The sequence below is a fragment of the Gopherus evgoodei genome, chromosome 1 (genome assembly GCF_007399415.2).
Source record: "Gopherus evgoodei ecotype Sinaloan lineage chromosome 1, rGopEvg1_v1.p, whole genome shotgun sequence".
NCBI lineage: Eukaryota > Metazoa > Chordata > Testudines > Testudinidae > Gopherus > Gopherus evgoodei.
Window position 1 is genome coordinate 221480583 of NC_044322.1, and position 20899 is coordinate 221501481.

Sequence of the window (20899 nt, forward strand, 5' to 3'; positions counted from 1 at the left end):
CTTTGAAATCAAGGGGATTATATTGGCATGCAAGGGGTGAATCAGGCCCTATGTCTCCAACACTGGGAGGAGTACTTAGAGGTGCTTCCTCATCCTGTGTTTATGGGGAGACAGCGTAGGGAGAATAGAACTAAAGAAAAAAGTGAAAATGAGAAAGGGTGTAAAAGCATTTTGGGGGGCTACTTGTTCCCCATAGACTGTGACAAAGTGGGAATGTTCTTAATATTTTCTCTGAATACTGTATGGGTGCCTCATTTCCCCCTATGCATTTCTTAAGTAACTAGGTGGTGGGATAAGGGTGTGTGATTGTTGCAGAGCCCTAGAGGGGCACGGGTGTGCAGGAGTCTACACAGAAAATGGCTGACACTCTGTCTCCTGGCAAGTGATGGCCTGGGCCCCTCCTCTGCAAGGTGCCAACTAAAGGTGTTGGAGGACAAAGAGATCAGGTGGTCTCCTTGCCCAGGAAAGAGACAAAGGCCAGAGGAGGGCCTGGAGGGGTTTTCAGGTTGGAGCTGGCTGGGGCAATGGAGGGTGGCCCAGCACTGGGGTCTGGGCTCCCTACCCCCCAAGATGGACCTGATTGAGGGGTCCAGTTTTCTGTACCTACAAGCTCTGTTCTGGACTGTGTTCCTGTCATCTAATAAACCTGTTTTACTGGCTGGGCTAAGAGTCACAGTGAATTGCAGAAAGTGGGGGGTGCACAGCCTGACTCCCATACAATCCATGACATAGACATTCAGTGTTCTCTATCTTACTAAAGCAAGGAGAGCTTGTACTCAGTAATTGCACTGTTTTATTTTACCTTATGTACTTCTAACAGGGCAGGTTACAGAACCCATCCCTTGCTGCAACCTGCAGTTCTCTGTTCAGCTGAGCAGCTACTAGCCTTGGAATGACCTTTTGACATCCGCTGCCACCTCATATATCCTTTCAAACAATAAATCTGCTTCACACCATGATGATGGTGAAATAAAAAAAGGTAAATTGGATTAGACAGTGATATTCTTCCCACTCATTTTATGTAACTTTATTTTAGGGAAAGGAACTTTACTAAAAGAAAATACTTTCCCCTTCAGATCAAAATCTGAAGTCACAGAAGACCTTAACCACAGCACCTTAAATAGACACAGTCATTTCCTGTAGTGCATAGAGATTTTTAAAAATGGACTGAATGGTATCGGGTGACTGCACTTTTAAGATCTGCAACACTCTCTGATGCAAAGTTCAAAACACCTGGTCAGTCAGTCCTCTGTGGTGATTGGACTGGAGGGCAGCCTGGAAGACAGGCTTTCAGACTCTGCTTACCTGAGCCATTGTTTGATGCCATTTTTCTTCTTTATTTTCTTTTATTCAATTTAAATAATCTTTGTTTACTGAGTGTATAACTGCCTGATTGGGAATCCCTTTGTATTCACCCTCCCCTCCATGCAAATACAAGCTGCTCTACTATCACAAAACACTCTGATTCCCTTATTCTCCTCTACCCCACACCATTCTGTTAATGCACTTCACAAATGACCTTCTGCCTCCCTCCCCCATTTGATCCTAACCTCTGCACAAACTGCTAGGCCAGTATCTTTCCTTTCAGTGCCGTATCTCTCAGTTCCATAGTTAGCAAGGTAGGCAGGTGAGCAGTTAAAATTGACCGTATCTGAAAAAGAAACCTCTCTCACTCGGCAGACAAGAGAGCACAATTTTTTTATAAAGCTCCTTTGGTGGCAGCTGTTCAGCTCAGCAATCTTTTGCCATTGGTGTAAGACTAACCCAGTGCTAAACAGGAAACTGTGGTTTGAAGATGTCAAAGTGATGTCATAGTGATTTCATAGCTTCCTAACCCTAGTGTGATACAAATCCACTGTGCAAACTAAGAAATTGGTTCTGATTTTCTCTTGACTGAGGTCTGGCTTCCTGGGACAAGTAGCAGATGATGGCACTGGCTGATGAGGCAACTGTGCAGCCTCATTCCACCTCAGCTGTTTTCTGTTGCAGATGCACAGGCTACAGATATCTCCTTAGAAAATGTACCGACCAGAGTCACCAGTATGGAGACCAGGATGGAGGCCAGGTTCACCTGGCTACGACTCTGACTGTGACTCTGACTCACAGAACGAGAAACCTCACTGGGCTCTTGGCTGCAAAATCTTCAAACTGTGAGTAGCTCTTCAGGGGGTTAAAACTAGACTCAATGAAAGGCTGATCAGCCTTAAGGAAAATACTGTACTCCTCTGGGAAGGTGGAAAAGTTGGAGCCCCATATAGCAGGGGTGGCCAAACTGTGGCTCTTACTGTTAAAGTGTGGCTTGTGGAGCCCCCACCCATTCGTCATCTACCAGACTGGGGGTGATGGAGCTTGGGACCTCTGCCTTGCAGCGGGGTGGTACAATTGGGGCTTCTGCCCATTGAGGAAGCGGGTCTTGGGGCTTCAGCTCTGTGGAGTACTCCTTCCAGGGCTCGGGGCTTCAGGCGGAGCGGGGCTTCAGCCCCAGCCCCGTCAAGGGCCTCCTGCAGGACTGAAGCCCCAACTCCCGGCCCCTGGCAGGTCTGCCCTCGATCTCGAACTTCTGAAGATTGTTGCATGTGGCTCAGAGGGCCAGTAAGTTTGGTCACCTCTGCCAAATACATCTAATCTGTATCTTGTGCCAGATCCTCAGCTGGTATTAAGGAAGTCAGATGAGCTGTGTCCACTTATATCAGCTGAGGATCCTGCCCCGATCTCTTATCTCTCTCTTACTGATTTTCATTATGCTATTTTAATCTTATTTATCTTCATCTTCTCCATGTCATTGTATTGCTATATCCCTTGTCCTTCCTCACTCCATCCTCTTCCTATTTCTTTTTACCCTCACTCTCACCAAGGGACATAGTAGATTCTCCATCACTGACATTTTTAAATCAAGGCAGATGTTTTTCTAAAGAATCTGTTCTAGGGATGATTCTAGGAAGTTCTTTGGCCTGTGTTATACAGGAGATCGGACTGCTACAGAATCAGAATGGTCCCTTTTGGCCTGGAAATCTGTTAATCACATATTTAGCATCTACCAGTGAGATTGTCCTTGATCTGAGAGGGGAGCATGTCTTCTGTTAAGCACCTCACATACATCTGAGTGCTTAAGAGAAATAAATAACAATAATAATGAATGTTGGAATCATTAACAGTATTTAAACGCCAGGTCACAGTACAGCTGGAACACTTGCCCAGCTGTGTCTCACACAATACTGTAGGGCAGGGGTAGGCAACCTATCGCATGTGTGCCGAAGGCGGCACATGAGCTGATTTTCAGTGGCACATACAGTGCCTGGGCCCTGGCCACTGGTCCCGGGGGCTCTGTGTTTTAATTTAATTTTAAATTAAGCTTCTTAAACATTTTAAAAAAACTTATTTACTTTACATACAACAATAGTTTAGTTATATATTATAGACTTCTAAAAGAGATCTTCTAAAAATGTTAAAATGTCTTACTGGCACGCAAAACTTTAAATCAGAGTGAATAAATGAAGACTTGGCACACCACATCTGAAAGGCTGCTGATCTCTGCTGTAGGGGAACTGCTTTCCAGATGCTAGGGCTTTATACACTTTCTCTGTAGCTCTGAGGTTTATCTGTTTTGACACTCAGAATCTGATTGTCTGAGGTGCACCCTCAATTCTTAATGGCTTCTTTGGGATGTGGGGATGCTCAGCACCTCACAGGATCTGGCCCTTAATTTGCTGCATCAGATATTTTCAATGTTACTTTCAAATGCTTTTAAAGGACAGTGACTTTTTAATGGTTCTAAATTCTACTAACCAGGACAGAGCATCTGCTAGCTAATTCACACTGCATGATTTTATGTCGCAGCCTTCGGCTTCCCATCCCTCTGTTTCATCTGTCACTGTTTAAAGCCCCGATCCTGCCTATGCTTACTTATACATGTGTGAGCTAGCCCCATGGAATGCAGTAGTACTCACATGCTTAAAGTTAAATATGTGCATAAACATTTGCAGCCCTGAGGCCTAAGATTTGAAGTTTTTTTGGTGCAGGGATCTTGTTTTCCTTATGTCACTAAAACATCGTACAGATTTATAGAGTTACAAAACAATAACAATAGGCCCAGGACCAGGAACATATTTTGTTTTACAAATACTAAGAAAAGAGACTGTTCATATGTATTTGTCCTACTGAACATAAAATATAAAACCAGCACTGAGTACCAGTGATATCTGAGGGGCAGACAGTAGCATGAGAATGAAAATAACCTTTAATATCTTCCTTGGATTTAGAAAAACAGGTCTTATGGCATAGGGTAGGTTTTGTTTGGGAGGCTGTTTCATAAGTATCATTGATCTGTTACAAATGCAAATCAAGGAGCAGGCTGTGACAGTGGGGATACTGGTGATTAGAAACCTTCAAAAATTCAAGAAGTAACATGACAAGATACAGTATCATTATAACCTGTTCCGGGGTGAAAGTAATATTAAACACTTACCAGGATGGGGCCTAGGGTGGAAGGGCAAGGGCTGGGGGACGGTCTCCCCCAGCCAACCTATCTGCGTTGCCTGGCCCACGCTGCCCAGTGCTCCGGCTGCGATTTAAAAGGGCCCAGGGCTCTGGCCACTGCTACTGTGGCAGCAGCTGGAGCCCTGGGGCCTTTTAAATCACCGGCCCCAGGGCAGCTGCCCCTTTTGTCCACCCTGTGTCAATGGCCCGGGGGGGAAAAAGGGGCAACAGTGTTAAAGTGTTGCCGCAGTGCTTTAACGTCACTGCCCCTTTGGCCCCCTTCCCCACCAACAGGGGGTGCAAAATCGTCAGCGACATTAAAGTGTTGTCGGCTGCGTATAGGCCGGTACAAGCTTCTTACCAGTACCCTGTACTGGCCCGTAACGACCTACTTTCACCCCTGAACCTGGCATTTGAACACCTGGCCTGCAGGGCCTCACTGCTTACTCTGATAACAAGGAGAGGCTGCCTTGACAGGTGCCTGGGAGAAAATAAACTGAGAAGTTGTAAGTCCAAGCTCCTGGTTAGTTCAGGGCACCATTATAGGAAGCCCCTTGGGGGTTATCATTACTGGTATCAGGCTGAAGAGTCTAATGATTCAGTATTGGATACATTATGGGCTTTCAGTGTTTTTCTTTTTAAACAAAAGAAAGTGATAAAGCTGAGGCTGCCCTGTGTGTTAGTATCTGGTGACAGGTGGGAGGATTTCTGTGCATGGTGAATGATTTTGAGTCAGTAACTCCACTGTCCACTGGTTTTGCACAGTCCCATTTAGTGGGGAAATAACCAATTATTTCTCTGTTCTTAGTAACAGGGGAACTTTCTAGACTGTAGCAGATGCAGTCACTTTTAAAGGATTGTTTTTCAGCTTTTAAAAGCACAAAATGCGGCTGTTTAAGCTGCACACAGCTTCAGTGTATTGGCTGGTGATTTGGGGCTGTTTCGCTGAAATCAGTGTATTTTATATGCACCTCTCTATCACCCCCAGTAAATGCCCCAACCTGACTCTGTATGTACCTCAGTCCATGCCTCCTCCAATATCCTGAACAACCCTTAATTCTCCCTTGATCATGTCATCTATCCTCTGCCTCTACAATCCACCTGCTCTGTATCCTCACTCTTCTACAGACTTGAGTTCCCTGCCCTGTCCCCTGCTCCAGCTTTCCAAAGAGTCCCCATGCTCTGAGGCCAGGGAGTGCACACAGCTCCTTGCCACCTCGCTATGTTCCCCAGTATATGTCCCTTCTAGTCATCTACATCTACATCCATGCCTCCTCCCAGACTGTTCTATGGTCTCCTAGCCTGTCTATGGCTCCTCATCTATGGCTCAGCTCAGCACCAGCTGCTGCAGCAGCAAAGCCTAAAGTAAACAGCAAGTCAGTTTATATTTACACCTATTTATAGTATTAATAGTTTATGTTGGTCTTTATACACCTAGGCAACACTTTATATTTTTAAACCAGTAACCTCTCACAAAACTACTCAAAGCACTTTCTCGCCATGACCAACAAATCAAGAGGTATTTGGGGTTTGTTGTCCAAGCCACTAATAGCATTAAGCTGTTGCATGTGGGGTACAGAGGGATAAAGTCCTTTCTCCTGGTACTTTTATATAATGGTTTCTGTTTAGTTATTGTTGAGTCTTTGCTGATGCTCTGCATTTCTCTGATATAAATGCTTATCTTCCACAAAAGCCGATTGGATAAATCCTCAAACTCCTCTTCTGTTGTGTACAGTATCTGATATTGTTCACAGTGGAAATAGCGGGTACTGTACTTGTATGAAAATTTTCCACGTGTATATTTACAGTGCTGCATAAATGTTACATTATTACAGTAATTTGGCGTTATGGGCACTAATGAAAACAGAAAGGTTCCTCTTTGGGGTTGTACAGCATAAAACAACCCAAAAGTTCACTGCAAAGCAATGGGAAGGGCAGCAAGAATCCGCCCCCCATAGCCTAATTCTTATCCCTGCTTCCGTTCCACTGTCTCCCTTGGCTAGAACCCCAAGTACACCACACAGTACTTGGTCCCAACTTACGTTGCTCTTTAGGTTCTGAGCAGGTGAGGCCCTTCCCTTTCAGAACTATCTTGCGTTAGAAAAATGATAATGGCTGGTCCCTGCCCCACAAGAGCTTACAATCCAAATTAGACAAACAGAAAAAATTGGGTGGGGGGAGAGAATGTTTGAAATCACTAGAGGTGATGGGGTTGATTTAAGTACTTTGGGGGGGCAGTGTCATTTGCTTGGGGGGAGAGGGTCCTTGGTCTTGTTCTGTCTCAGACTAAGGTCAATTTACGCAGCAGGAGCAGATGGCCCTGCACTGGAGGAGTGCAGGGCAGGGGACCTGTAATGCACAGCATATTCTAACTTCTTTGAGCTCTTTGTTTCTCTGCCCCCAATTACATTTGTGATTCTCCACAATATAGTAACATCACGATTTTAATTAACATGCTTTTCCTCTCTCTTTCACACCTAAGAACTGACCATCTCGTTGGGGGACCTCATCGCCGTGCATCCATTCCATTGCCATAGGGAGATGGACCATCAACCCATGACGGTATTTATATCCAACTTCAGTTCCGTTTTCAGGTGAGACAACAACACTGAACGTTTACATAAGTGTCTTGGCTTCAGAGTGCTTCATATACACTCACTGACCAAGCTTCCCAGCTCTTCGAGAGGCAGATCACCATTCCCCCATACACCGGTTGAGAAACTACCGGTGTCGGAGGTAAAGGGCCCATGTCAGAATTTACAGGACCCCAGGGTTTTACAGCTATGATCCCTCCTTTGTGTGCAGAATTGTGAGAGTAGCTAGGAACCCCCTTCCCACAAAGCGCTTGCAGTTGGGATGCGGGACACAGCCCTGCTCCATGTTCCAGGCTGAGCTATTTTCACTGTATTTGAATGATCAGTACTCCAGCTTCCCTTATCCACTAGTATCCGCCCCCTGGCCTCTGCCCTGAGGACGCCAAGCAGAAGGAGGCAGGAAAGCGGAAACTAGGCTAAATGAGCCAAAGCAGGGGAGACGCAGTAATAGGAGGGGGGTCGCCCCCCGCTTCCTCTGGGTGCCTGCCAGGTAAATATGCCTGCGGGAGCCAACCGCCGGGGTCTGCAGCAGCCGCTTGGGGCCCCTTCTGCTTCTCCGGCCGCAGTGGGGCGGTGCTGGAGGAGGGGACAGTGCTGGAGACAGAGCAATGTCAAATGGCGCGGGGAGGGACCGGGCAAAGGATGGGCTCATCCCCTTGCTGGGAGCAGCTCCAGCGAGTCCAGCATCAGCGGGATGAAGCCGGGGTGAGCGGACCTGTGTGAGTGGGGAGGCGGCTCCTTTGGGGAAGAGCTCAGGCGGATCCCGCACAACCCGCTGTAGCGGCAGGTGAAGAGTCCAGCCCATGCCCTGGAGGTAATGAAGAGGCTAGTGAACGGTCTACCCCAGCCCCGTCCCCAGCCCAGCCCGGACAGGGAAAATAATCCTGAGCCGGGTCGGAGCAGCACCCAGGGCTTTCCCGGAAGGATCCTAGCAGGCCAGGGAGCGCGCCGCCCCTGAGACGGGGGATCCCAGTGCAATGGCTGGTGCCCTGGGTCTGGACTCTTGTACATCAGGACATCGGACAGACGCTTCCCTGTACATTTCCCGGAGGGAGCCAGGACCCCCGCCTTGAGGACAGAGGGCCAGAGCCTGCCCGGCCCCACCCTGTTTCTGGGCAATCCCGTGACTGCGATGCAAGGGAAGTCGTGCCTTCTCCCACCAGGGGGCAGCAGATAAAACCGGTCTTGCACTACAGAATTTTGATGACTTAAGTTAAGGTGACATACAGCCACCCCATCCACACTCCTTCTTTGCCTCTTCTGTCTGTCTGTGGTGGTGTCCTCAGCAGGAGTGTGTCCACTCGCTGAAGTGGGGCATTGTGATGCAATCATAGCTGGAGTCTCTACCCTGGGGCTGACAGCCTGAGCTGTGGGCCTGGCATGGGGCTCACACAGCTGGAGTGTGCATCTAGCAGATTCCCTGCAACACAGCAGCCAGCCTGCGATACCCAACTGGAGACAGGATTCCCGGGGCTGACAGGTTCTCCATACTGCAGCAGCCCTGGGAGCCCGTCTGCAGGCAGGAAGCCTACCAGCAGTGAAATTGACATTGTCAGTTTCACAACTGCTGTTATTTCACATTTCCTCTCTAGCTCAGGCTGTCAGCCCCAGGGGACAGAGGGCTCCAGCTGTGAGCCCAGCATGGGGCTGACAGCCAGCAGATGATGCAAGTAACACAGTGTCTGCACAGACACTGCATTGCCCTAACTACATCAGCCTAAGCACTATGCCTCTCGTGGAGGTGGAATTATTGAGGTGATGTAGTAGACAACTTACATTGGTGAGAGCTACATTTTGGTGTATATGCTTACAGGGTTAGGTTGTTGACTTAACTCTGTAGTATAGACCAGACCACCGTGTCCCTCTGCACACATTGGACCGTGCGGCCAGTTGCATCGGTCTGTGTAAATAGGGTCTGTGTAACTATTGCCCAAAGATGCTGCATGTGCTGGGCTGGGTCTGGTGGGATGCTCCACGTCTCCCCACTGTATGAGGCCTCCCATCAGAAAGCCCAATTGGCCATTTCAGGGGCAGCGTGAGGGATGGATGGGAAGTGCTGCCTGGCTCAGACTGCAAGAATGGAACTTCCAGACTGTCGTGACAGCATGAGGAAGTTACACATGAAATGGCCCTTTTCCCACTGTGCTTTGATCTAATGCACTGAGTGGTGCCTTACTTAAGGTAACCAGGAGAGCCTCGTGGAGAGAGCCCCGTGTAGTTCCTCATGTGACCCCTGCTGGAGTTGCTCTGCCTCCCTCCTGCAATGGGCAATACTCACACCTCACAGTCTGTAATTGGTTCCCACAGAATCTCATCCCAGTTCTGTTTAGATCAGCTTTGGAAAGACGCCCAGCTGCGTTAAGTTTGGGTAGCTCCAGTGACTAGAATGGAGCTATGCTGATTTACACTAGCAGATCTGGTCTTGTATCTTCTCCAACTGTAAGCTTAAGGCATTACATGCACTTGCCTTGTTTACTCCTGGGGAAATTCTGTGCCAAAAATTAAAAATTCTCGCATAATATTTTAAAATTCGGTACATTTTGTTTGGCAAAATAACACTATAAAATCATGCCACTTCCAACTATTTTGGTAATTTATTTAAAAAATACCTGTCAGCAAGGTTGTTTGTAACAATATAGACATACACAAAATTTCCCCCAGGAGTAGAAAGTTAAAGAAACCCCTATGACAACCAAGTTCCTGTTTCTCTGCCCCCTGCCCCTCAGAGCCCAGTCCGGTGGCCAGACACTCACACTTCCACCAGCCATGCCCCGTGAGTCCAGAAACTCACACCCTCTATGCTCCAGGGGCCAGCTGCGAGGCCCCCCATCCCCAGCCCAGACACTACTCCCCCTACCCCCCAGAGCCCAGGGATCCAGAGGGAGAAACAGCCTGATGCTTAGTCCTGGGGTTTCAAGGAGTTTCCTTCATACCCACGCCGCCTGGCTTTGGGGTGTGCTTGGAACCTTCCAGTTCCCTCCCCCAGCCTTGTCTTCTATTTGCGAACTGAACTCTGCCAGATTCAGTGGCCCCCAGTGGTGGCCAGCATCTCTGCTGCCCATTTCAGTGGGGGAAAAAAAGGAAATTCTGTGTGCGCAACATTAATTTCTGCAAAATTCTAAATTGTGCAGTGGCGCAGAATTTCCCCAGGAGTACTTGTTGTATAAATGCAAAATAATTATGCCTCTTTGTGCTCTGGGCACAGAGGAACAGCAGCAAAATGTAAAATAGCGCAGAAACTGCCAGAAGCAGCAGAAAGAAGAACAAGAAATGCCCCCATCTAACACTCACTCTCAGCTTTGTTTGTTTTGCACTCTTCCTGGGGGAGTAGTTTCCTGGAAATACTTGGTCCCCTGTCCATTAGCTCCTTGGGATTTGAAACAGCAAACTACAACAGACAGATAGTTGGGTCCCTCCTGGTAGCAAGCAGAGCTCGTCCTCTTGAAGTTGATGGCAGGGAGTGAGGGAAAGAGAGGGAGTCTTTGTGGGAGGAGACTGGAGGTTCCAGCAGCAGAAATTCTGGGCTCAGAGGGCAATAAACAATGACAGTCCTTAGTTCCCTTACACACATCATGAACCTTTCACTGTCTTATCCATTAGCTCTGTTCCTTAATCTTTCTATTCCTCTCTCTTCTCTCCCAGCTCAGTCCCCCCTCCCCATGTCCCATCTCTCTCTATTTCACTATTCTTATAAGTGTTGAGTACTGGCATTGCACACAGTTGTTTGTAGTGGATGTTTAGTCTTTTCTTCTCCTAGTTTCAGTAGCTTTTTGTTGTTTTTTTCATTGTGGTTGTTGAATGCAGAAATTTCTACATCTGGGCTTTGCTAGGTTAATTGTCAACTTTTCCAGATCTCCAGCTCTGCTCCTATCCTTCTTTTCGTATGGCTTGGGACTAGTTTAAAGACCACAACCAGTCATTGCATCCTAAACCCCATTCTAGTATGTGGATTTCTTTTAGTGTTTTCAACTTATAATTACGTGATTGTTTTCAGGGCTCTGCTCAAATATTTGGTTCTGGAGGTGCACTACAGGGATTCTTGCTGTTGTTGTGGTTTTGATCTTGTGTATTCACCTTGGTAAGTATTTAAGTAATTTTAAAATAAAGTATTATTTACCTCTACAGTCAAGAGAACTCCAGATTTTCATTTAAAACCAAAACCAAATTTAGCTTGTTCATAACTCTGATTATCTGAGAGTAGAATAGGTGTCCCTTGAGAGAGACACTTCATTTTGAGACTCAGTTTCAAGACTGGAGAGGTGAAACCAGGGGTGAATGTAACGTAAAGGACTCACTGGTTCTCTGGAGTCTTGAGCAGGGGCCATGGCCTCAATCAGAAGCGGTAGGGTCTTTAAATTTCCCGGGCTCTTTAAATCAAGATTTAAAGGCCCAAGGGCTTAGGGTCAATTTAAAGGGCCCAGAGCTCCCACCGCTACCACAGCAGAGCCCCGGGCCCTTTAAATCACTACCAGAGACCGGTCGCTACTACCCCAGGGCTCTGGCATCAGGGCTCAGGAGACGATTTAAAGAGCCTGGGGCTCCGGCCGCTGTGGGGAGCCCCAGGCCCTTTAAATCACCAGCCAGTCTGGTCCGGCATGGTGTACTGGGTGATACTGGCTTACTTTCACCTCTGGGTGAAACCCATAGCAGTAGAAATGGTAAGGGCCATATGTAGTTGTGGTTTACATGTGACATGGGAATGCGCCACCTTGTCTATTTCCAGATTCAAGAAAACACTCCTTCAGTTCACAGGCAGAAGATTTCTCTGGCCCTGACTCTTTAAAAAAATGAAAGCTAAATTAATGCAGAAACTGATGAGACTGCCAAAAAATGCTGCTCTGGCATAACAGTCGAACACTGAAGTTATCAGAGGTTGGGGAGATTATTTTTTAATTTGGTAATTTGGTCTGTTGCTTTCCCAAGATGTTTTGTGGGTATAATTAGACTGTAATCTCTTTAGACCAGGTCTATTTTATGAAGTTGTTCAGCATCTAGCACCCTCTAGGAAACATATCGATGATACAAGCTCATTAAATTTAAATCTCAGCCCAATGTTATATATGATGTACTGTAATATTTTCAAATGGTCTGAGATATTGTCTGCAGAGGGCATAAATTCAGGGCTGGGTTAGGTAGCTCCAGGAAGCCTGCTCTGGGAGATCTGACTGGCAGAAATGTGATGGTTTGTTGTTGTTTTTTAGTGGTAAATAGCTCATCCGGGAAAGGTTCTTATGGCTCTCCTCCTCCGGAAGCCTGCCCTGCCGACTGGCTGTACCACCAAAGGAAATGTTACTACTTCTCTGAGACAGAAAAGGACTGGGATTCCAGTTGGAGCTTTTGTTCCTCACACAACAGCTCCCTGACTGTAATTGAAAACCAGCAGGAACTGGTAAGGGAATGAAATATGATAGTTTCACTCCCTCCCATCTCCTGGGATCTATGTGATTCCCCACGCTCTCATTCTGCTCTCTCATCTGAATTGCTGTAAATCCAGTGCAAGGAGTGTGACAAGGCACAGTGCACAGAAATACATGAACATAAGAATGGCCATGTTCTGGGTCAAACCAAAGATCCATCTAGCCCAGTATCCTGTCTTCCGACAGTGGCCAATGCCAGGTGCCCCAGAGGGAATGAACAGAACTCCTCTGGAGCTGCTGCTTCAACCTTGGTAATTAAGTTTTAGAAATTGCCCATGCAATGCCTCATTTTACCTTTGGATTGACCGGATTCACAGATCCTAGTGTCTGAGGCGACTGTCTGTGAAAACAATGTCCTGTCTTTCTTATCTGTAACCAGACATAAATGCTCTCTGAGTTACCAGCCACCGAGAACAACTAGCCTGGATACTTGAGTTAGCCCCAGGTTGGGAGTGAGGTAACAATTCTCTTCCACTGAGATTTGTCATTTATCTTGAATTTTAAATTTCAGTGCTGGGATGTTAGAAGTGATCCCACTCCAGCCCAGCTCTGAGATATAGGAAGAGATTCTCTCCTTTCCCTGGTCTGTCCCTTAAATGGAGCTGCAGCAGTGCACAGGGCCCAAAAAAGCCCCATAGCCAGCCGGAAGAGAATTGCCTCAGCTGAAGGGAGTGCTGCAGAGCCCCCATCCCTAACCTCAGCATAGTGGTCATATTGGGGGCAGAAAGGGAGTCTGCAGAGAACAAGCTGCTCTATGGGTTCTGGGCAGCTCCATTTTGCAAAGCTGCACATAACCAACCCAGAAAGGTCTGTTCTGAATTAGAGTAGGCTTTTCAGCTGCGCTTAGTTATGCTAGGGGCCACACTGGCCCTAGCCACCACAGAAATTTGCTTCCCTTTGTCTCCATTCTGTCCAGACTGCATCTGGGTGTGCGGTGGCTCCTAGATGGGCAGTACATATTCCCACCCTACACCTTCACTACAGGAAACTTTGCACTGTATTGAAGCTCCTTATCTTCACTTTCAAGACCCTCTATAATCTGGCGGCTGACTGTATCTCTGCTCTCATTTTCTCCTACTTCCCACCTTGCTCTGTATGCTTCTTCCAGTCTTGTTGCCTCATTGTTCCCTTCATCTTCTTCCATGCTTGGTTTGGCATAGTTTTCTTGCTTCCAACGCTTGGAACAATTCCTCTCTCTTCATTCACTTCCCTCTATAAAACCTACTTCATCCAGGAATCCTTCTTCTGATCTCTACACCAATGATTTCTCCAACCTGCTTTGCTTAAACTGTTGTCCACTGTTCTGTTGATGTCACACTGCAGCTGTTCAGCACAGAGACATCACTTATTCTCTATTTTGTACAGTCCTGTGCTCATGAGTCTGTGTATACTTAATAATTGTCTATGTTCATCCAAGTTCTATAGTAGACTCTATACATCACTGCAGTGTCAGAGCGCCTCCATGGCTCAATATAAATCTTAATCCATGACAGCCTTTTGAGCAAAGACTTCCAATCAGGCTGAATTTTGGGGTGCTTTTCTTTATGTGGATATCACAGGATCCACACTTATGATTTTGATGTCAGCTCTCAAGAGGTGAAAGGCTGGTACATTAAACCATAGTCATCTGGGAGAAGGGAAAGATCATCCTTTCATTTTGTAGTCTGGGACAAAGATTGCTCCTTGTGGTTTTTTTTCCTACAGAACTTTATAATGAAAATAACAAAGCAAGATCCGTGGATTGGACTTCACAAGACAGGAGAAGAATTCCATTGGGTAAACGGGACTCCATTAGATAGAAATCTGTAAGTTGATATTGACTTGTATTGGCATGGATACATGATAACAGAAGGGTTAATGAAGGGTTCCTGGAATAAGCAGAATTTTTGGAATGATTTGAAGGGGACCAAGGAGAGAAGGCCAAGGCAGCAGAAGCAGACAGCATATCTTAAGGTACATTTACATGGAACACCACTGATGGCAGTGTGTAGGGTGTGTGTAGCTGCATGCTGATGAGGAAAAGCAGGCTGTGTTCACACTGTGGTGGTGTGCAGTCACACACAGCCATGAAAATCTCTGGTTGGGGGGTGGCAGCGAAGAAAGGCTTTGGCAGTGGGGACTTGCAGGAGCCTTCCTCACTGCTCCCTCTCTATTAGAGGCTTTCACATATGCCAGGGTCTTTCATTATGGCAGGGAATCCTCTTTACTGGAGCCTTTCCCCAGTGCCTTCCCCCCGCCCTTGAATTTCCCTACTGCTGGAGACTTTCCCTGTGGCAGGGAAAGTCGCTGGTAGTGCAACACTGCTAAAGATGGTAGTGGGACACTGCTAAAGATGGCAGTGTAGACAGGGGAGGAACTGCTTGGGCATATAGAGAGCTGTGTAGGATAAGAGTGCAGGTGTAGTCATTTGCCTAAGCAATGCTTCACCATTTGGGAAAAAGGGTAAAAAGTGAGGTGGCAAAATTTGCAGCTGATACAAGACTACTCAAGATAGTTAAGTCCAAAGCAGACTGCAAATAGGCACAAAGGGATCTCACAAAACTGGGTGAGTAGGCAACAAAATGGCAGATGAAATTCAGTGTTGCTAAATGCGAAGTAATGCACCTGGCAAAATATAGTCCCTACTATACATATAAAATGATGGGTCTAAATGAGCTGTTACCACTCAAGAAAGAGATCTTGGAGTCATTGTGGATAGTTTTCTGAAAACACGCACTCAGTGTGCAGCAGCAGACAAAAAGGCAAACAGAATGTTGGGAATCATTAAAAAAGGGATAGATAATAAGACACAAAAATATCATATTGGGCAGCACTTACCTCAGGGGGCTCCTCTTTAGCAGTGTAGCATGGCTAAGGCAGGCTCCCTGCCTGCCCTGGCTCCGCATGGCTCCCAGAAGCAGCCAGCATTTCCTTGTGGCCCCTAGGCGCAGCTATGATCAGGAAGGCTCCGCGTGCTGCCACTGCCCCAAACACCGGCTCTGCAGCTCCCATTCGCTAGGAACTGCTGCCAATGGGAGTTGGAAGGGCGGCATCTGAGAGCGCAGGTTATGTTAGAGCACTGCACAGAGATGACTGGCCATCCCTGCACCTGGGAGGCAGATGTGCCAGCCGCTTCTAGGAGCCACATGGAGCCAGGGCAGGCAGGGAGCCTGCCTTAGCCCTCCTGCACCGCTAACCACGAGCTGCCTGAGGTAAGTGCTGCCCAGCTGGAGCTCAAACCCCCACCTGCACCCCAACCCCTGGCCCCAGGTTGGACCCCCTCTCCCGCACACTAGCTCCCTTCCAGAGCTCGCACCCTAAACCCCTGCCCCAGCCCTGAGCCCACTCCTGTGCTCCAAAACCCTTGGCCCCAGCCCCAAAACCCTGAACTCCAAACCCCTCATCCCTGGCCCCACCCCAGAGCCTGCACCCCCTCCCACACCGCAACCTCCTGCCTAGCTCTGATCCTGGTCCCACACTCCAACCCCCTTGCTCCCAGCATGGAGACCCCACCTGTACCACCTTCATCCTGGCCCCACCCCAGTGCCTGCTCCCTGAGCTGGAGCCCTCATCCCCTCGCACATCCCATCCCACTGCCCCATCCCAGTGATAGTGAGTGAGGGTGGGGGAGAGTGAGTGTTGGAGGGAGGGAGAGGGAAAGAGTGGGAGGTGGGGCCTCAGAGAAAGGGCAGGCCTTGGGGGAGGGATGGGGCAGGGGCTGGACAAGGGTGTTCAGTTTTGTGCAGTTAGAAAGTTGGCAAACCTAACCAACCACTTGATGTTTAATTCTGGAGACTGTTAGTGTGACTTGATTTCCATTTCTGTGTAACTGTAGGTGAAGAGAAGGGCGAGCTGTTAGGTAGCCAGGTCCTAAGTTCTCTCTGAGCTGCGCGGCGGCAGGGAGAGATGACTCTTCCCCAACCCCGGACCTGCCGTGGCGAGGAGAAGCTCCCCTGCCCCGGCTCCAGGCCAGCTGCAGACCTGCCGCAGCCCCAGCCCATCCCCGGATCTGCTGCAGCCGGGAGCGCAGGTGCCTCTCCCCTGGCCCTGACCTGTCATAGCTGGGGGAGAGGCGCCTACCCCCAACCCAGCTCCGGCCCAGACCTGCTGCGGCCAGGGGACAGGTGCCCCTCCCATGACCCCAACCCTGACCCAGATCGGACCTCCTGTGGTGAGGAGAGGCTCCTCTCCCCCCACAGCCCAGGTGCTGCTGTGGGGAGAGAGAGCTGGGAGGAGTCCTCTCTCCCCACCATAGCCCCAGAGCAGGCTGCATCCCAAATCCCGCATCCCCAGCCCCACTGCAGAGCCAGTACCCTGAGCCGGAGCTCTCACTCCCAACCTTCTGCCCCAGCCCTGATCCCCACTCCCACACACTGTACCCTCTCAGCCCCACCCCTGCCACATGAAATTTATTATGTGCTCCAATATGGATGATGTCACACATCACCCCCATATTCGTGCACATAACAAAATTAATTCCGCACGTATGGGAGAAATGAGAGGGAACACTGAGTAGGACTCAAGCCATAAAGGGCTTTAGTCATAGAGTCAACTGCTGAAATATTACCCAGAAGCAAATAGTGAGCTAGTGCGGTTAACAAAGGTTTGGTGTACTATGGTGTACTGATTTCCATTTCTGCGGCTGTCTTAGCTAACATAAAGCATTCATGGGTAGCTACACATACAGCTCAATGCATTTATCCAGTCTGGAGGTGACAGGTGTCAAGGGCCACATCTGAGAAAAATGGGGCACAGCCTACCCAGCTGCAGATGGAAACAGTACTTTGAGGTTCTTGAGGTGTGTCAGATTCCCCATAGCAAATGGGGATCTATAATCACCCCCAGGCAGTAATCCTCTTTGACAATTGTGACAAATTCCCTCAGTAATGGTGTGGAACCATCCCCCCAATACCCTGAAGCATCCCAATGCATCCTTCTAGTATTGTCTCCATTTTACCAGACTATTAGCCATTTTGCTCACTGTAGTCCCAAGCTCAGCTGGACATTGGGAAACACAAAGGAATGTGCACCATTTGGGCCACATGAGGAAAGACTTTGTGTATCATCTGCATATTGATGACATCACATCCCAGACCACCCTCTATCTCTCTGAGAACCCATACACCTGTGCTGAAAGGAAAAGGAATTCCCCTTAAATGACCCATCTGGGCAGATGAGCAAGCACCCAGAAACATCTCCTTGGGGCTGTCAGACAGGAATGGAGGAATACCCATATATAAATAGCCCAATGTGCTGATTGTAAACCCAAGCTATTCATGTCATAGATCGAAAATGAAAGAAGACTTTGTAAAGGTTAAGGAAAACTTGTGTGGGAGACCTGAACTGGAGAGTTTTTGTGTTCTCAGGATCTGCTTCTGCAGTCACTTGCACTGGTGTAACTCCGCTGAAGTCAGTGGAATTGCACCAGTGTAAAACTAGCATGAGTGAGGAGAAGATTCAGCCCCACAGCTTTTTAAGAAGTGTAACAGTAACTATGAATTTCCAGATATGTAGTTTGTTACTGAATTCTTGTAAAATGGTATTTACTGAAATTACTAGTAACTCCATGGTAACTAAGCTTTCTGTCTGGAAATTAAATATACAAACTCTTTTATATTAAGTAAATGCCCATCTTCCTCTTTGCAATAAATGTCATGTAGGGAATTAGGGTGAAACACTGGGGTCTCTCAAGGGATTGTTTTACCACCAGAGGGTTCCCTTGTTCAGTGGAATTATTTGATGGTAAATTTCAAGGTAACAGTTTCTTTCATTCTCTCTTGCAGGTTGGCAGTAAAGGGTTCTGGAGAATGTGCCTATATTGAATCAGATGTGGTCTCCAGTTCTGGATGCTCATTAACCAGGGGTTGGGTCTGTAAAAAAACCTCTTAGCTCTGTGTACTCATGCTTCACTGAGCCAATTAATCTAAGACTCAGAGTTCAATTGTCACAGTTCAGGGCAACTGCACCTGTGCTTCCCCTCAGTGACCCAGCAACTAGTCTCAGGCTTGTTGCATCTCTCTCCCTTCTGACTGAGGTATTTCCAAGGCTGCACAGTTCCCTGCCTTTACTGTGTTGTTCCTAGCACAGACAGGTTGTCCAAGGACACCTGCTTGCTTTCTCCTCCGAGACAGTTAGCAGGTGTAATTGCTTCAGTTACAAGATACCACACAGCACTTCCTATGAGAGCCCACTTTATTCTTATGGTAAAAAATCATTACAGAGAAAGCATTAAAACAATAAAAGACACTACACACATGCTACTAAGCTTCCCAGAGTTCATCCTAACATGGATTCTGACAGGAGCAGTTCTTCCATCCCCCCCACCCAACAGATTCCTTGTGGTTACAAGTTCATCATAGCTTCAGCTCAGAACAAGCTCACTAGGGCTAGTCCTTCCAACACTACCAGAGGTCCTGTCTGTTTTCTGGATCAGGAAGAAGGCCCTGAAGCTGGTTGAAAATCAGGCTATTTATCCAAAAATCTTTTTTGTCTGTTGGTCCCTGGAGAGTCTAGTTTGAACTAGTGGAGGTGCACTTCTTCAAGTGGTGGTGTCTCTCTGGAGATATTACAACCGGAGTGAATGTGCCTAATTACCCCCTGCTGTTCTCTTATTTATCCTTCCCATGGAAACACATACAATTCCGTAGTAATACAGACACAGTTACATTTTAATACAGTGGACCCCAAAGGTATTCACCTAGTTCAATAAGGTGTAGCCTAGCTCAATAAAGTTCCTTCAGGATATTGCAGGAACTTGTCAGTCTGTTACATCAACAACATCTTGAAAGCTATAAATGCAATGTAGCCTCAGCACATTTGCATACATTTCAAAGCACTAACAATTGTAGATTAGCAAAATCTCTTCCCAAAAACACTAACCCACAACCCCCCCCACCTGGGTTCAGAAAGGAAGGAGAAAGATTTATTAGCCATTAACTGAGAACTCAGCCACTGGTTTGCTGTGACTGCTGCTTATCAGTTTCATCTCATTGATTCCTTGTGCTCTCCCTTTCCCCCTAGTCTCTTTGATGTATCCACCTGTTGTTTCTCATCCACTAGTGAGGGTATGTTACGTGTAGATCAAGGCTCAGTATATGAATCTACTAATTACTCTGTTGAGATGGTTCTAAGACTTGTGAGGGATAAACGAGAGTAAGGTGGCTATCAGACATTGATCACTGTAGTGAGTTTATATGGCCAGCCAATTGAGTCTAGCTGCTGGTGATGTTTGACGCTTAGGGTAAGAAACCATTCCAAATCAAGTGTCTGCAGTTGGGAAGGATCAGGAGTTACCATAAGTCTAAGACGACTGAAAGCCCTCAGCTTTCATTTAAAAAAAATAACTGTCCTTTGATAAGCAATGGCAATAAAAACAACACAGAATCCTACTGACAGTTTGTATGCAGCCATCAGTGAGTGCCAGCTGGTTAGCGAAACGAGGATCTCTTCATATTCTCATGTGTGTAAAATTAGGCCTTGTTTTATAAAATTTATAGTATTTACACTGTGAATTTTCCCCCATAAGGCTTTGCTGTTACTATTCTCTTTGCCTTGTATATATTTTTTCAATGTATTTTTCTTTGTTTATTTTATTTTCTTTGTTTATAGTTTATTTGATGTTTGGTTTTGTCCATTATATGTATAACATTCGCTGTATGTCTTTGCAACAACAGAACAATATAAATGTCCTGGAGCTTATGATTTCAATACCTTTAATGACTTTTTGTAAAAAATTTAAATATAAAACAAGTCTAATACTTTGTAGATTTTAATAAGTAGAAGCAGATTTTTTTATCCTTTGGACACACATACCCCTCTGAAGGGAAAACTAGTGCAGCTGTGTTGAAAGTTTTTCTGAGGAATACCTATGGCAAATAAATATTCCATGTATGTGTGAACATGTGTTTTGTGTAATTAATTAAAATTCTCATAACTTTCAGATTATTGGATGATACTATTCTATCATTATTTATATGTCTAACTTAGTTGTTCCCCTCCATGTGTTGCCATAAAAATTCAGAAACACATCTAAGGCAAAGTATTAAAGTGTCTTACAAAACATATATTTATGGTAACATAATTATGGGGCATAGTAGAATTTACTTCTGCTTATTCATGTGGCAGAGTTTTCAAAATATTGGTATTTTACCACCATACGTTTAGAAACTTAGTAAAGTATGTACAAGTCAAAAAGGTTATTCATCCACTGTGTTTCATGTCTTAAAGTCTCATGATAAGCAGATTGAACTGCATAGTTCTTAACAATAGGACAATGTACATTTTTATGCCTTTTCATAATTTAATTAAGCCTTCCAAAAAATTCAGCTCTGGGCAGAGACCAAGCATGGAAAATTTCAGCTGTTAAAGGGGAATGTTTAGAAAAATTCTAAGAACAGGTAGGTTATAATGGAAACTATTTTGTGGCCTTGACTC

The 20899-nt window shown here is 46.6% G+C and overlaps 1 protein-coding gene across 1 annotated transcript; it reads left to right on the plus strand.

The window, feature by feature from the left end:
- The first annotated feature begins 7084 nt into the window (after positions 1–7084).
- Positions 7085–20364, plus strand: LOC115636841 (C-type lectin domain family 2 member L-like). The gene is made up of 5 exons (XM_030537467.1): positions 7085–7560; positions 11065–11148; positions 12272–12459; positions 14192–14292; positions 18250–20364. Exons 1-5 carry the CDS (start codon positions 7491–7493, stop codon positions 18353–18355), a joined length of 549 nt encoding a protein of 182 aa, XP_030393327.1. The 5' UTR covers positions 7085–7490; the 3' UTR covers positions 18356–20364.
- The last annotated feature ends 535 nt before the right edge of the window (positions 20365–20899 follow it).